Below are 15,667 nucleotides of genomic sequence, written 5' to 3' on the forward strand. Positions count from 1 at the left end.
AGGGATTATGAAGTACACTGGTGTCAGTTCAGACAATCAGGCACAGATAGCTGCATGCCTACTGTGGTGCTTACAAAATACCTTTCTCCATGCTTACCTCAGACATTTAATTGGTAGTGTAAATTCAGATACCCTTTTCCTCACTGTCCCTAACAGCTGAACAGTACTGAGAGTCTTCATTCAGAAGCCTATTACAACACAAGTCAGTTAATAGTAAGTGCCATCACTGCTTGTTAGGCTTATGTATCTGTCCATCTCACAATCCCAAATTGTTTTTTCAGCGAGTGGGAAATAACTTGAGTGTAGAAATGTTTCTACAAAGAGATAACCACTGTCCAATTATAGTGTTTGAATACAATTATTAATTTTTCTAAATGCAAGTTTCTGAATTTTAAAATTCAGAACCTCCTAAATTGAATGCTTAACTGTGAACGTTTCAGGTCAATACTGAAACTAACGGGGGGGGGGGGGGGGAGGCCTTTATTAAAATCTCAAAGTAAGTATACACCTGGGTAACCATCATATTCATAATCTGATCTTTAAAGCAATGGCTTTCTTGAACTTATTTCTAAGTATGTTTTAACCTTGATGGTCAAGCTTGTGAAGATGAATCACATTATGCTTATGTCTTAAATAAATTGTTGTTTATTGTGACAACAAGATAGCATATTTTAAGTGTTCCAACATATTACTTACTGAATTAATGCATGAAATCGCTCAAAGCCAAGCTCTTCGACAGCCAAGGCAGCTATACACAAGAGACACTTTTCAGCACTACACATGGCAAAAAGTAACACAAGAAACACACAGCAAGCTAGAATACTTTCAAGCTTTTCATAACTTAACTCCAACCCAGACCTTTTTTTGGACCAGCTTCTACTTGTGCAAACCAGTTTAATGTGACCCATCTAGGTCGCTATATACAGGTAACTGGATGCACAGGCAATTAAAATATTGCCAAGGCTAGCAAACAAATATAGGTCAATAACCCTGGAAACTTCCATGGTCTGTTCCGAATGAATTATGTCAACCACTGCAGAGAGATTACTAAACACACAGTTCTGCTGGTTGAGCAGATTTTCTGGAAGGATAACTGAGCAGTTTATCTAGATTTAAGAGCAAACCTAATGTAAGAAAGCTGTATTTTTATTCCATTTCTTAACTCATTTCTCATTTCTCTCAACAATTAAAAGCATATTAATTTTTAAGCAATATTTTTTTCTTTTTTCTATGTAATAGAGAAGCTAACAGCAGGAAAAAATACAGCATCTAGTGCCTTCCCAGGTTCAGATTTTATATCACCTTTTCCTCCTTTCTTAAAGAGAGCTTTTCCCATCATCTGACTGGGACCTGGCCAATCACTACTTTGTGCACAAAGTATAAATTGAATGGAATCAGCATGATTACTGAATTTAACAGATAGCAAGAATAATAAAATTTAAATGATTACCATAAAAATTTAGCTACATGCCAAAGAAATAAGTGCAGATGCACAGCCACTCTCATTAAAGCAAAATTCCAGTATTAACAACATAGGGGAAGAATTCACAACACTGCAGTTTCTGTGATTCAGATTATAATACAAGAATGACATCCTCTTAGAAATAGACCTTACCCTAGACTTCATAGCTAAAAGAACACTTTGAACTGTGCTAGTTATAATTATGAAAAACAGATCATCTGGGGGAATTATGACATAAAGCAATTGCTGAACCTGTGAACTTGCACCATTATAATAATGGATAGCAAACGTTATCAGTGTGCCCAACATCAAGCAGATGATACAACTAAACTTTGTACAATATATGGACCAATTACTATTGCCAGTTTCACAGACATGGTTAAACTAAATAGAATGCCAGTAGAAATGTGAAGAGAGGAGCACAAACATTATTGAAATAAATATGAAATGGGACTTTTTAAGTGACAGTAGCACTGTTTATTTATTTGTTTGTTTAAATGAGTACAAAAAAAATGTGAAACCTTTATTTTGTAAGTCCGATGTGTACAAAAACATGGTCTACCAAAGTAAATTCACTATTTAATTGAATAAAAAAGTAAAATGCAAAATCTTTACTGCAAAATCTACATCAATATCACAAACTTTTATGATTTTGCAGCTGTCAACACATGCATGGTTAGAAGTAGAATCCATCAGAAGGGTATTCCAACCATTTCCTTTTTGCTACTTTTGTCCTATAGGATATGGCAGAGAAACCACAAGTCATAACAATGTGGTATATAAAAATAATTTTGGTTCCCATAATTTGTCAGAAGATTACAGCTAAAATGCAGAGACATATGTAAACAGAAAAAGTAAGCTGCCATTTCTCTTCCTGGCAGACACTCCTCCTACAGGCCTTCAACTCTGGGAGATATTGGTGGAACAGGGGGCTATAATCAAGACCAGAATTTAAAAGTATGTGTGGAATAGATTATGCAGTGCCAGGAATCAACTGAAATCCTTACCTTATGAAATGGACATAAGCATACCCCACTGTCTACCAAGGACTAAAATACAGGCTTTGCATTTATTGATTACTTTGGGGGGGGGGGTTGTTTAAAGTGACTTTCAGTATTACATCCCATTTTATGCTCAATGTCAGATTCTACACCAATTCTTTACAGTCATTCTGTGCATTTAAGCATTCAGATTAAGACTTTCAAAACCCAACTTTAACAGTGTGACAATAAATATGTTATTGTTGAAGAGAGTGGCAAGGTAAACACAGGGAGCTGATACCAGACAGAATAATCTTGATTGTAGAAAATCCACCTCCCATTTTATATACTGTATATGAATAGATTTTACTACTAGAAGGGAAAGTAAGGCTGCAGTGCTGGCTGTGTCACAAATATTCCCTTCTGTGACCCAACATGGAGCAAGGAAGTCAGTGGCTTAAATTGTACTGGTACTCCCAACCAGAGTAGACCCATACATTCAATAGTTGAATGGTGAGTCATTTATGTAAATCTCATTGATTAAGCTTGCGTCTCTTACAGATAGAATCCTCTAACTATATCCTGAGGATGCACTTGGAGTAATAAACTAAACTTCACTTCTAGCCTTACAAGTTTAGCATCATTTCTTAGGAAACACAGATTAAACTGGGCTATAGGGAAAAACCAATTATAAAAAGACAGAGTGTTGCGAAACCTTAAGAGATCAGGTTTTATTATTTGGCACAAAAGGTTTTGCTAAACTTCAAGTACACTACAAGATGGTTCAATGAGTTAAGGCAAGCAAAATTTGCTTTAGTACCAGATGATATTCCCAGTGTAAGGATTCTAGTATTCTTCATCAAAACATGCAGGTACCCAGAAAATAAATTATTTTGTGTACATTTTGATCACTAGGCAAGATAAGACTCCTAAAAGCTTTGTAGTCTTCTCAGCTCAACATTACATGGAACTGGTTTGTACTAATATTTATGAGACTCAGTTCTATACAATGCATTTAGGACTGATGTGTTAAATGATACAAACAAATCTGGTGGAAATTTCTGCAATGGACACATTTTAATGTGAGAATATTCAGGGACTGTATCAGATCAATATGGTTTTATTTGTTGATTTTTAAAACTCAGCTCTACAGATATACTTAGAGCCTTATGTCTAAGACAAAATAATCAGGGTACTGTTCTTTATTGAACACATAGTCATATCATCAAAACTAACTTAAAGTGAAATACAAGCATACCTCGGTTAACAAAGTTGAACAAAGAAGCTCCTTTTTACAAATTCTTTTTATGCTCAGCTCTCCAGCCACCCCCTTTTCTTCCTGTCTTCTGTCTGGCTGGAAGTTTTTAAAGCAACACTGGCACTGGAATGATAATGAAGGAGAACTGGAGAAAGATAGAAATTTGGTGCAGAGATGCAGCAGTATGTCTGCAGGATACAGTGCAATGTATGTTGAACTGGGGAAGAGCAGGATTTTGCTCTAGCCAATCCTACTGTAGCTCTGAGTGCCTGCCTACAACAGGTAGAATAAGCAGCAGCTGCCCTTAGAATCCCTTACCGAACAGCAAAATAGAGAGAAAAGGGGAGATTTGATAAACTTGTCATACTGGCTACCCCATCATGTTAAAAACAAACAAACAAACAAATAAAAAACCATAGATCACCTAAGCAAAGCCACCAAAATAGAAATCCTAAGAGTGGAGGCTAGTGGAAAAAAGTCACCCCTGGATATATTTTGGAAAAAGCTTTCAAGTGTTTTCTAGAAGATTCAAAATGTTTTTGTTTACCTATGCAAGGCTTAGGTAGTTTCCTATCACATCTGTTATATTGTCGTATTGTTAGTTCTGAATAAAAAAGTTTGCTGTAACAAAGTACTCTTCCTTTTTTGTGAATTAAGAACCTATCCCTATATATCCGTTAACATCATAAATCCACCAAATAGTGATACCTTTATTGGATCAACGAAAATGCATAATATACATGTTGCAAGCTGCTGAAGCTCTACTGACTTCTTCATCAGGCAAGACGTTAAAAACCATATAAGAGAAAAAATTGAAGATGTTATGGGACTGCATTTTGCTATTTTTGTTCTCAGTTCAGATGGTATGGAGGGGCATTTCTTACAGGCTGGTACCTCCTCCTTCTGGCTATGTGGCTACTAGGAGATTCTCCAAGTCCAGGAAATTTAACAACCATTTGCAACACAAAAACATACTTCCTTTTCAATCCAATATATCTCCATCTTTGTGAGGCCACAGGCTCCTTTGTTAGGTCATTATTTTTTTTTTATTATTTCCTTTGTTATTGCAAAGGAAGTATACTATTTGGTGGGTTTTTGATGTTATTGAATTTGCTATATGGCCAACATGGCTACCCCCTTGATGTTTTCTATTCGATCCATGATATTCCTGCCTGTGGAGCCAACTTTTCTTAATGTCCAGGAACATATCCAGTTTGTTAACTGAGGTATATCTGTATAAATCTGAAAATCAGGAGGTACCCAAATCAAGCTGTTAAACGTCAAGCACATATACAAAAGAATATACTAATAGTATGAAAACAGTAGCTGGTAATTGAGCCTGACTTTACCAGAAGTTACCAATAAAGGTACTTTTGAGAAGATTCATGGAATCATTGGTTTCCCAATATATTCCTACCACAAGTAGCTGCAGTCAAAAAGATTAATACTTTTCATGGTGAGAATGTTAATTGAAGTATCTTTATGAGCAAGATTTATTTTCTCATAGCCTTTAATAGTCACATATAACTAAAATGTCTATTTGCTTATTTGGAGAGAGACATTTAACTAACAATACCAGTTTAACACTAACACTGCCAATTAACTAAACAGATTAAAGGGTCATTAACTGCCTCTCCTTAGTGGGAAAGACTCTTTCCATTCTGCATGACTCCAGGATATGACAGTGCCAAATGAATTGGGCTACAGGTGGAAATTAGATAAATATTAAGAAAACTAATATCAAAACAATCATGAGAAACAACAGATTTTTTTTTAAATGGAGGGGATAAAACAGTCTGAAAGTTGCTCCCCTTAAAGAAATATATTTTATTAAGGCTATCAGTAAATTAAACAAATATTAGTGAATTTATTTATGAATCTTGAGTTTAACTAGACTTTGGCAATCAGAATACCTCCTTCCATTCACAGCTGGGATTAATATCCAGTCCAGGATCTTATTAGCAGAAGAGGTGGAACAATTTTCATGGAGTGCTACTTCTGTCAAGAGGATCTCTAGTCTCCTGGGGTATATTTATTAGAAGGCAGTGCAAGGAAATGGGAAACTAGCCAAAGTTTCCCTCTCCCTTCCATCAGTGGGAACTTCCCATAAGCAGTGCTTTGTTTAGGCGATAACTCCCAAAGTTGGCAAGTGTTAGGATCCCAACCTATTAATCAGAATCTGACATAAAGTTACACATAAATATTTCTGAAGATTTTTTAAAAAGGCTATGAACATATATTACTGCAATAGCCATCTTACAAGAGGCTGAGGGCAGGATGCTTCTTCTGTGATAATACCTAACATCTAATGGTTGTGTAAACTCTTAAATAGAATTTTATACAGTATATAAAGTGGCCTAATTTAATGGGGCACTTTTTAATCTAATTTTCATAGCTCTTATCTTTATTAGGCTGGTGGTTTGATATCATAAAACGGGATGCAATACTACAGTCAAGTGTTATTGTTAAAATATTCAAATTAAAGTGACATAATACATCTATAGCATAGTTTAATTCTGGAAGCATAAAGTCTATCAGTATTAGGTAAGAGAAGTCAGATATAACACATGATCAGTGTCAGCATAAGAAAAAGTAAGATTTTTGTGCAGAAGAAATCATGTTATAAAAATCTTGCTACAAAAACACAAAAGGACTGCTTGAAATCATGCTACACAAGACATATCTTACAGGGCTGCTCCTCTTGATGGCTTGATTCAGCTGGACTCTCAGAAATACTAGCAGTTTCGTCTGCAGCTTTCCCTCTTTGCCATGTTACCATACAATACGATTCTGAATGATCAGAACAAGCCAGTTCCAAAATTTCACTTAATGTATGGCAAAGGAGGTTCTTCTGCTCTTCCTCTGAAATATTGAAAACCAGAACAAACAGAATTTTTGACGGCGAAGTTGTATGCAACACATCTGGCAATATCCGTTATTGCATCTGATCCAGTGCTTTGTTTATATCTTACCAGGTTTAAAGCCGCTTAGGAGGTGGCAATGGACAAAGGTATAACGTGGCAATTACCTAGTACCTCAGTTGCTAGTTAAACTTGCTGTAGAGTGATGAGAAGAGAGAAAAGCATACAGGCAGAGTTCTTCTCAGTTTGGCTCATGCCCCAACTCATTCTCATGCTTCTCCACCAAACTTTTTCAGGCATAGCTCTAAACCCATGATGGCAAACCTATGGCACACATGCCACAGGTGGCACACGATGCCATTTTGCCCTGCATGGTCCAGGGATAAGGAGGAACAGGCATACACATGCCCATTCCTCCTCCTCCTCCCTGCCATTTCCCAGCCTCCAGCTGTCTATCTGAGACAGCTGGAAGCCAGAAAATGGAGAGGGGAGGAGGACGGGGCATGTGCCCACTCCTCCTCCTCCCCATGGACGCTGCCTGACCCCCAGCTGTCTCCCCAGGGACAGCAGGGGGTCAGGACAGGTCCAGAGGGAGGAGGACGAGGCACGTGCCACTCCTTCTCCTCCCCATGGGCCCAGCTGGAGGAAGGGCAAGAGGAGCAGCAACAGGTACACGCCTGTGGCCCCCCTCCCGGATCTTCCCCTGCATCTAGCTGTCTCTCAGAGACAGCTGGAGGCCGGGGAAAGGGCAGGGGGAGATGTCCCACCCCAGAAACCTCTCCGCCAGAGGATGGAAGTCCCACCCCTGGCACACAGCCCTTCCTCCAAGTTGCAGGAGCCCCATCCCCAACACGTGGACCCAAAAGGATTCGCCATCACTACTCTAAACAGGGATTCAGAGATGTGGGAAGGAACCTGCACAAATTGTGGGCTCTCACACCTTTTCCTCTCTTCTACTCCTCTAGTGCAACCAAGAGATCAGAAACTTTTGCTTTCTGATTTAAAATAACTGAAGTTTTTTTTAATTATGTTAGAACTAGTCCAAATTATGACTAGTTTAAAACTAGCATGTAATAAAACAAGGCAATGTAAAATCATAATTTATGATTATAATTTGTTTTTGTTTTTTTAAAATAGTTCAACAAGTCAGTATACTGAAATGAGTTTAAACCTGGAAACAGAACACTCTACTGTCTTCTGCCATGCTGAAGGGTATTAGAAAGGAGGGAATGTCAGTAAGTTCATCCATATAGCAATAAATCATAACTTAGCACCATGCCTAAAGCAAACTACTCTTCGCTCTGTCACTCACACATGCACTAATTTCTGCCAGCAGGAGGGAAGGAGAAAATTATTTGAATTCTAAAAAGGATCAAAAGTGGTTCAGCGCAGAGGAACCTATTGCCAAGGCATTTTTAAATGCATGTACTGACATAATATGTTAATTCAATCTATATTGTTTTAAAAGTTATGCTTGTTTTAACTATATTAGTACTGACTATGAACAATGTACATGGTAGATGTGTTTTACAATTTAAACAATCCAAATATGTTCATTTACCAGCCATGCATTTGTTTATTCTGTTTGACAAGTCTGCCAGATGTTCAAGGACATGGGTAATTTTTGTTCGAGAGCAATTAAAAAGATCCTTATTAACCTGGCTTCCTCTTCTTCTCTCTATTAAACACAATGACAAATGAATCCTAACACACCTTTTCTAGTCCAAAAGTGAAGAAAATTCAAGTTTACAAAAACAGTAAGATAATCCAATTGTGGTAAGGCATGCACTCATGACACTTTTTACACTTCCCTAATTTGCACAATTATTCTGTTTTCAAGGTCTGGAGTTTTCTTGCTGCCTCATTTGAAGTTCATAATGTTCAATTCTGTATTCTCTTACTACAAAATCATTAACAAATGCTGTAATTAGTGTACACATGCATTATCAAATTACTGCAGCCGAAGATTATTCAGGATTGCTCATGAACAAAATTGTTTAGCTTAGTGCATCATAGCACAGCATTACTGTCAAGTGCTGTATGAAAATCCTACATGAGGAAGCAGGTTTGTAGTTACCTTGACATTGTCTCCAGGTAGATTTCTCACAAGCAAAAAGCTTCTTCAGAAGAAATGCCTTATATTAAAGACAAGATTGACATATCAGAAATGTAACATTAGTTCTCTGGTGGTGCAAAGTGTTTCCATTTTCAATGTTGATTTAAATATGTTTGTATGTGTGTGTATGTGTATTCCCAATTACTGAAAACTTTTTTCCCAGTGCGGTGCAAAAGGCCTCTATCCTTTAACCATTATAGACAAAAGAGCAATTACAGACTGTTTTAACTACAGCAAGATGTTGTACAAAAAAGGGACAACATTCACATGCAGTTACAGTTTCTTTGAAGACCAAGAATAAAACTGCAAATCTACCTCTACCCAAGAGGATTAAAACATCAGTTACCTTTATTAGAAGTCAGTGCTGCAGAAATATGTGGAACAGACAAATTAGTTCTTTGATTTGTATTTCTAACTTATCTAAATTAGGTATTTGTGAAATTTTATGCATACTGCATTTAAATGAATGTGCAGACTAAACTGGTTCAATCCAGCGTTTGCATTTTTAAATTCAGTTTTATTTAGTACAGAGTATTGTGCACAGAGCACATTTAGAAAGGAAACCCTATTGCATTTGCAAAAGACAGTGTGTAGTTGTCCATTGCAGGTAAATTATCACATGAACTATGGAACAGAAGGCACAAAAATACATGTGTTAAATTTCTATTATTACCTGAATGGGTGCAATCACAGCACAAGGGCCTCCTTCAAATTGTTCTAAGGCAGTAGATTCTGATTCACTGAATACAAACCCTAAAAAGAGGAACCAAAATGATGATGTAGTTGTTTCCAAAGTGTAATGTTAGCTAATAGACACAAGATTCTTCTTGATAAAGGCTTCTTGCTGTTTGTTAGGGTCAAAGTGCAGATAGCTGTTTTCAATATTCCTAATCTCAGCACAATATTTCCTAAAGAGCCTTGCTCAGTCCTTTTCACAGCAACAATTAGTTGTAATAATGTTCTCAGGAAATTTCACCATACCAGTGCGTAGGGTGAAGTATGTGTTGCACATACTCATGTATACTCAAAAAAAACCAACCCAAAAAACCTGAGTCAATTTATCCATGGGTCAAAGTACTGTACTTCAGCTCTTACCAAAAAAAGGAACCATCCTCTTTTCTAAGCAATGGCAAAAGGTGACAGCTTGGTGTGTCCTGGGAATACCTAAAAAAGGCACTGATTTCATTTACTCTTTCCGCTGTGGTGCCACTGCTGACCTTTTTGAATGCTTGGGCAGGAAGATGGCAGCCGTGGTAGTTTTTTGGTGCTTCCTCTCAAAGGAGAATCAAGAGAGCTTTGAAGGGTCTGAGTAAGACATAGCCTGAAAACCCCACAAAAAACTATGGATTCCGACCCTGAAAGCCTTTGACTTCACATTTGTGTATGCTTGTCAGCTTTTCTAGGTTAAAATGAAGCAAATTTATCACATTAATGTTAAAGGCTGTAATTACTGCTAACCTAGAGGTCATACAGACCAGCAGGTTGTGGCGGCCTCTGGCACAGGACAGCGGTGACTGCATGGTTCCGAGTCCAATCCGGGCTGCTGCCATGGTCTCCAACCTGCCAACCAGCAGGAGCAGCTTTTCCACGCTCCTTTTTGTGTCAGTTCTTCTGGGTTTGAATGCTCTTGGCATGTGGCCAATGCAACTTTCAGGGCATGCATCATGTGCACCCCCACCCCCAAAATAGATGGAAGCCATTTTTTGCTGCCTGTTTCAGACCATAATCGTTAGTTTCTTTGCTTTGCTTTCCTCCATCACACAGCCACCATTTAGTGTAGTTTCTTCCTCGTCCATATAGCCTTTTGGATGAACACACAGTTATGCCCGCCAGAAGTTCATTGGCACTGCTTTCCTCTCAATTTTTTCTTTATATCCTATAGGCCATTAAGTTTTATCCTTGGCTTACCCATGACTCATATCAAAATCCATAACTTTAGCCCCCAAACCTGCCCTCAATTTATACATGAGTGTGAGTATATATGGTAAGTGTTACTGCTTGAAATTTTTAAAGTTTTTCTACTCCAATCTTTCTTCTGTCAAAATGTGACAAAAATTATAAGTGCTGGAACAACAAGAGGATTGTTTCTGTGACTGTTTAGTTTCCATTATTCCATCTAGGAAATGACCATACATTCTAGAACAGTGATGGTGAACCTTTTACAGACCCAGTGCCCAAACTGCAACCCAGACTGCACCTATTTATTGCAAAGCGCCACATCCCTCTGGCTTTCTAGTAAGAAACTCTGGCAAACTCTGTGCTAGGGCAATAGCATGTGTGCCCACAGAGAGGGCTCTGAGTGCCACCTCTGGCACGTGTGCCATAAGTTTGCCATCACTGCTAGAAGTATGCGACTCCTGCCAAACAGCAGCATATCCAACATACTCTCTCCTACACTACACATATATCTTTCATCAATTCTGCAAAAGTTATTGATTTCTGATAATCACATAAATGTGAACAACCTGGCTTGGAAAACACCACTTGGATTTCCTCAAACCCTCACACTAATAGAAGTGTTACTTTAATTCATTAGTTTTAATGAATAGCCATCCCCATTCTTAAATGAGGACACAAAGGAGTTTTTGTACAATGCTGCAACAGATATTTCAGAGGTCACCACTAAATCACACTGTACGTTTTAAGGAATAAGTCTGGGGCTACAGTAACGACAAAGTTCAGATACAGAAAAATATGGTCATAACATCAAGTGAATACTTTCAGTATGGTTCTACAATAGGGTTCCATTCAAGCATGAATACTGTTAAGTCCTTTATGGGCCTGAACAGACAGGCCAAGATAAAGCTGTTTCAGGTCACTTTGGAGGTATGTTATTTAAATGCTGCATGCATCCTGAGGTTGGAAGCTGCACCAAAGCCACACTCCAGTCCTAAGGATTGGAGCACAGCTTTGGTGCAGCTTCTGGCTTAAGATGTGTGTGTTATTTAAACAGCATACCTCCAAAGTGACCTGAACCAGCTTTATCTTGGCCTGTCTGTTTGGGCTCTATGATACTGTTCAACTACAAATAGTTGTGCTTTGCTGATTCGTTTCATTGTGTACTGAACTATCTGTTTTTTGTAGGTCAGCTTCAATCTACAGCAACTTATTATTTTGAGATAACTGAAGTACTAGAATGAGCAGAGTGTACAAATACATCACTTTTGCTTAGCTTTTCCAGTGGCTAATGGGAACAACCAACAAAGCAAAAGGAAAGCAGACACAAGCTTCATTTCCCATTTCAATATATGTGTGAACACTTTCTGCAAATAATATTAATAATACAAACACAAATAACCTTTGTAAAGATATTACAGGAACCACTGAAAAGGGCTATATTCTAATCATTTGGCACAGGCTAGAGAACTGTTTATAATTTAACATTTTAAAAAGGAAGGTTATATGTGATTCTAAATAACTTGACATATACTAGGAAATGAAGATTCTGTATCACAATTAGAGATGTGGAGTCCCTTAAAAAACACTGAGGGGAAAACTTTTTCCTGTTTTCTTCTGGAGCTTTTTTTAAATAGAAAAATAGGGGAAATGGAATATGTAATATTTTCTGTTCTGTTTTTTTACAAACTTACAAAATTCCTCAAGGCTTAACTGTTTGTGCTCAAACTCAAGGCTAGATGGATGAGAGAGAAAAGTGGGGGTCAGTGCTTCCAGGGCAGATTACACTCTTGCCTTTCACAAGGGGATGCTTCTTTTTAAAGTAAGAGTTAAAGTATAGTGGCAAAACTGAGTCATGGATAAGTCAACTCAGGTTTTTTATTTGGGGAGGGGGATTTAACTCAGGTTTTTTGGCCAAAATTTCTAGACTTATACATAAGTATTTACAGGGTGGTTTTGTACTATACAAATTATGGAGTTTCACCTTGCACCTGGGCAGCCAAAAGGTCACTCCCTGTATCAAGTAACCTGGACTGAGATGCTGACGCATGAAAGGCCTTCCAAGGAACATGAAGTGGAGGCTGTGTGTTATGAAGGATAAACATGGGAAATTATAATCAGTATCAAGGTTCTATTTTGTGTTCATGCTGCAAAATCATGGAATAATCTCTCAAACACTATAATACTCTGGGAGCTCCATGGTTCCAGTAAATACTCATAACACATAATCACACCATATGCAGACCTCAGAATCCCCCAAACAAATCAGATACATGCAGCTGCCAAAAATAGGGCACTCCTGACATACAGCCTCCTTACATTCAATCCAGTTATGAAGACTTCAAGATGTTTTCCAATTAAATCCACATTAGAAAAGGAGCACTAAGGGCACCAGGCTAGGAAGTATATAAGGAAATGGGTGATCAATAATTAAAAACAGCATAATCAAAATCACAAATAAGCCCCAGAAAACTGAACAGCACCCACACCATGAGATGTGACACACAATCAATGTAAGATATCTGTATAATGAAAAAACAAACAGAAAATATGTTACAATGTCAAAAATGGTACTGCACATATAAGAGGGAACAGTTTAATTAAAGAACATACTGGATAAAGTGAATCACTTGCACAAAACATGACAGATGCACACTGAAAGCATGATTCTGTAACACTTGAGCTCTGCAATTCATCACAGATAGCATGTGATAAAAACTATGAACACATGCACAGAACAAGTCAAGAGCAGATTTGGCGGCCAAAATTATGGATTTTGATATGGTCCATGGATAAGTTGACGGTAAAACTTAGGGTCAGGTAACAAAGGATCTAAATGATGAAGAAAAGGAAAACAATGCCAAAGAACTTAAAAAATTCCAACAGACATAACTCTTTACTCACTTTAAAGGCTGGATGGATGAGAGATTAGGAGGTCAGTGCTTCCAGGGCAAATTACACTCGTGCCTTTCACCAGGGGATGGTCCCATTTTTTAAAAATGAGAGTTAAAGTACAGTATCTACATTGACCCATGGATAAGTCGACTTAGGTTCTTGGGGTAAATTTTTTGACCTAAACTTCTAGACTTATACATGAGTATATACAGTAAATTTTGCTAACAGATACAAGCAGCAGCACTTGTCTGCAGCAGAAAGCCCAATGATGCCTCCAGTTTATATCCTTGAGGTAAATGTCTGTTCATTTCTTCTGCAAACTTATAACTTTAAAAACAATTATTTCATCAATGTGCATTTCACAGGCACTTCAACTTTCTCTTGGGAGACAGAGGATGGAATGGATTAAGTGTTGTCAGCCCCATACCAATGACATTATTGCATTGTTGATGCTTTTTCAGTAGAATATCAGGGAGTTACCTGGGCCCATCTTGGCTGGTGCAGATACCATGCAGCTGCTCTTCTCCCAGCACTGGGCATGCTACTTTTGCCTTTTGAGTTATTTAACACTGCTAATACAGTTGCCCCTCCGGTTTTGCGGACTTAAGATCCGCGGTTTTGATTATCTGAGGAGGGGTGGCCTCCATTAAAGTTAATGGGGTGCGTGCCCATGGCGCACGCACAAGGCCATGCACAGAGGTGTGCAGCCATTCAAGTCTGTGGGGCTTGAATATATCTGTGGATTGCCAAATTCGCGAGGGAGGAGGGGCGGTGGAACGGATCCCCTGTGAATTAAGAGGGAGGACTGTAAATCTTTCCTGCCTCTGTATATGTCACTGACTAGGTTGCACTAGTAGCTGTTTTAAATGTGTTATTGGATTAGCCCACAAGATCTAAAATCCCACAATGCTCAATAAATAAATAAATCCTAAAGTAAATACTTCTAAAAAAAGGATATAGCCAAAATCATAGCTGAAAATTGCTGAGAAGGGTTAAGCTTTTGCCTAGCAAGAGGCTAGAGCACAAGGAATAGTTCTAAATGTTGCTTAGATTGCAAAACCCAGCTTTCAAAATTGTGCTCCGACCTAGGTGTTATTCTTATTGGCTAAGATTCTGTATTTCATTATTCCCTTCTCCCACAGTAACCAATTTGCAATTTACAATATTCTTCTACAATTTTTTTTAAAATAAAGGTGTTCAACCAAGCATACACAAAACTTTCAGGTTAGAAAAAAAAATCCCCAACTGCAATACATGTGCATCTGCAATAACAAAGATGAGTTTGTTGTTTTTACATTTATTATTCATGGCCAAGCTATTGATAAACATCATTATCAGTGCTATTCCATTACTTCTGTTGAGTAAGCCAGGATCAAGAAGAGAGCAAAAAATGTTGGGGGGTAGGCATCTGACATGATTTGAAGATACTAAAAGGCTGTCAAAGCCCAAGCCAAATGGTTTGTAAAATCCTGCCTTACTGAGGATCACGGGAGGAAAAATTAAGTTCCTGGTTATCCAGAGCAATTTTGTAGGTGCTTGAACTGTCTGGCACCAGGGATCTTCTCAGTGCTATCAAACCATACATCACATGCAGTAAAACAATGTGCAAACCATCAGAAGAAAGAGTCATAATTAGACTGATCAGCTCAAGGAAGGCTTGGGCCCTCTGCTTACATATGACTAAGCAACTTAGTTCCAGTAAGTACTATCTTGTATAGATCACATTGGTGTTGCTTGATCATATGTAAGCAGAGGGCCCAAGCCTCCACCAAAGTGAAACAAACAATACCACTAGTTTCAACATAGTTCTAATAAGCTTTGTATTACTAGCAGTATTCTAGTGATATTCACTTTGGTGTACTAACCAAGGTTTTCTGGGCAGTGTACTTAGGATTAAATAAAGTTAGGAGAAATGGCTATAAATAAGGGAACTGGATATAAAAAAGACAGCGTGATTCCCCAGTTGGTCATAGCAAATACCTTTGGTATCTGTTCTGGTTTGGTTCCAGGAACCCCCGTAGATACAAACATCCATGGATGTTCAAGTCCCATTAAATACAGAGGACAGTAAAACAGTGCCCCTTATATAAAATTTATGTATTGTTCAAATATTTTCAAGCCATGGATATTTGAATCCACGGATAAGGATTGTAAATGCTTTCTGGTTGTAATAAACCATGATTACTACACACTTAAATA

At 38.0% G+C, this 15,667-nt stretch overlaps 1 protein-coding gene across 1 annotated transcript in view; it reads right to left on the bottom strand.

Moving 5' to 3' along the window:
* Window positions 1–15,667, bottom strand: part of MINDY3 (MINDY lysine 48 deubiquitinase 3) — a 44,512-nt gene that overhangs the window by 26,497 nt on the left and 2,348 nt on the right. The window contains exons 3-6 of the mRNA XM_089533307.1: window positions 9,351–9,430; window positions 8,639–8,696; window positions 6,389–6,562; window positions 697–748 (exon numbers count right to left, since the gene is read on the bottom strand). Of these exons, the coding sequence (XP_089389433.1) occupies window positions 697–748; window positions 6,389–6,562; window positions 8,639–8,696; window positions 9,351–9,430 (364 nt within the window). The remainder of the gene's footprint in view (window positions 1–696; window positions 749–6,388; window positions 6,563–8,638; window positions 8,697–9,350; window positions 9,431–15,667) is intronic.

This window comes from Sceloporus occidentalis, unplaced genomic scaffold, assembly GCF_023333645.1.
Source record: "Sceloporus occidentalis isolate IW3139 unplaced genomic scaffold, rSceOcc1.0.p SCAF_7, whole genome shotgun sequence".
In the NCBI taxonomy this organism is placed as follows: domain Eukaryota; kingdom Metazoa; phylum Chordata; class Lepidosauria; order Squamata; family Phrynosomatidae; genus Sceloporus; species Sceloporus occidentalis.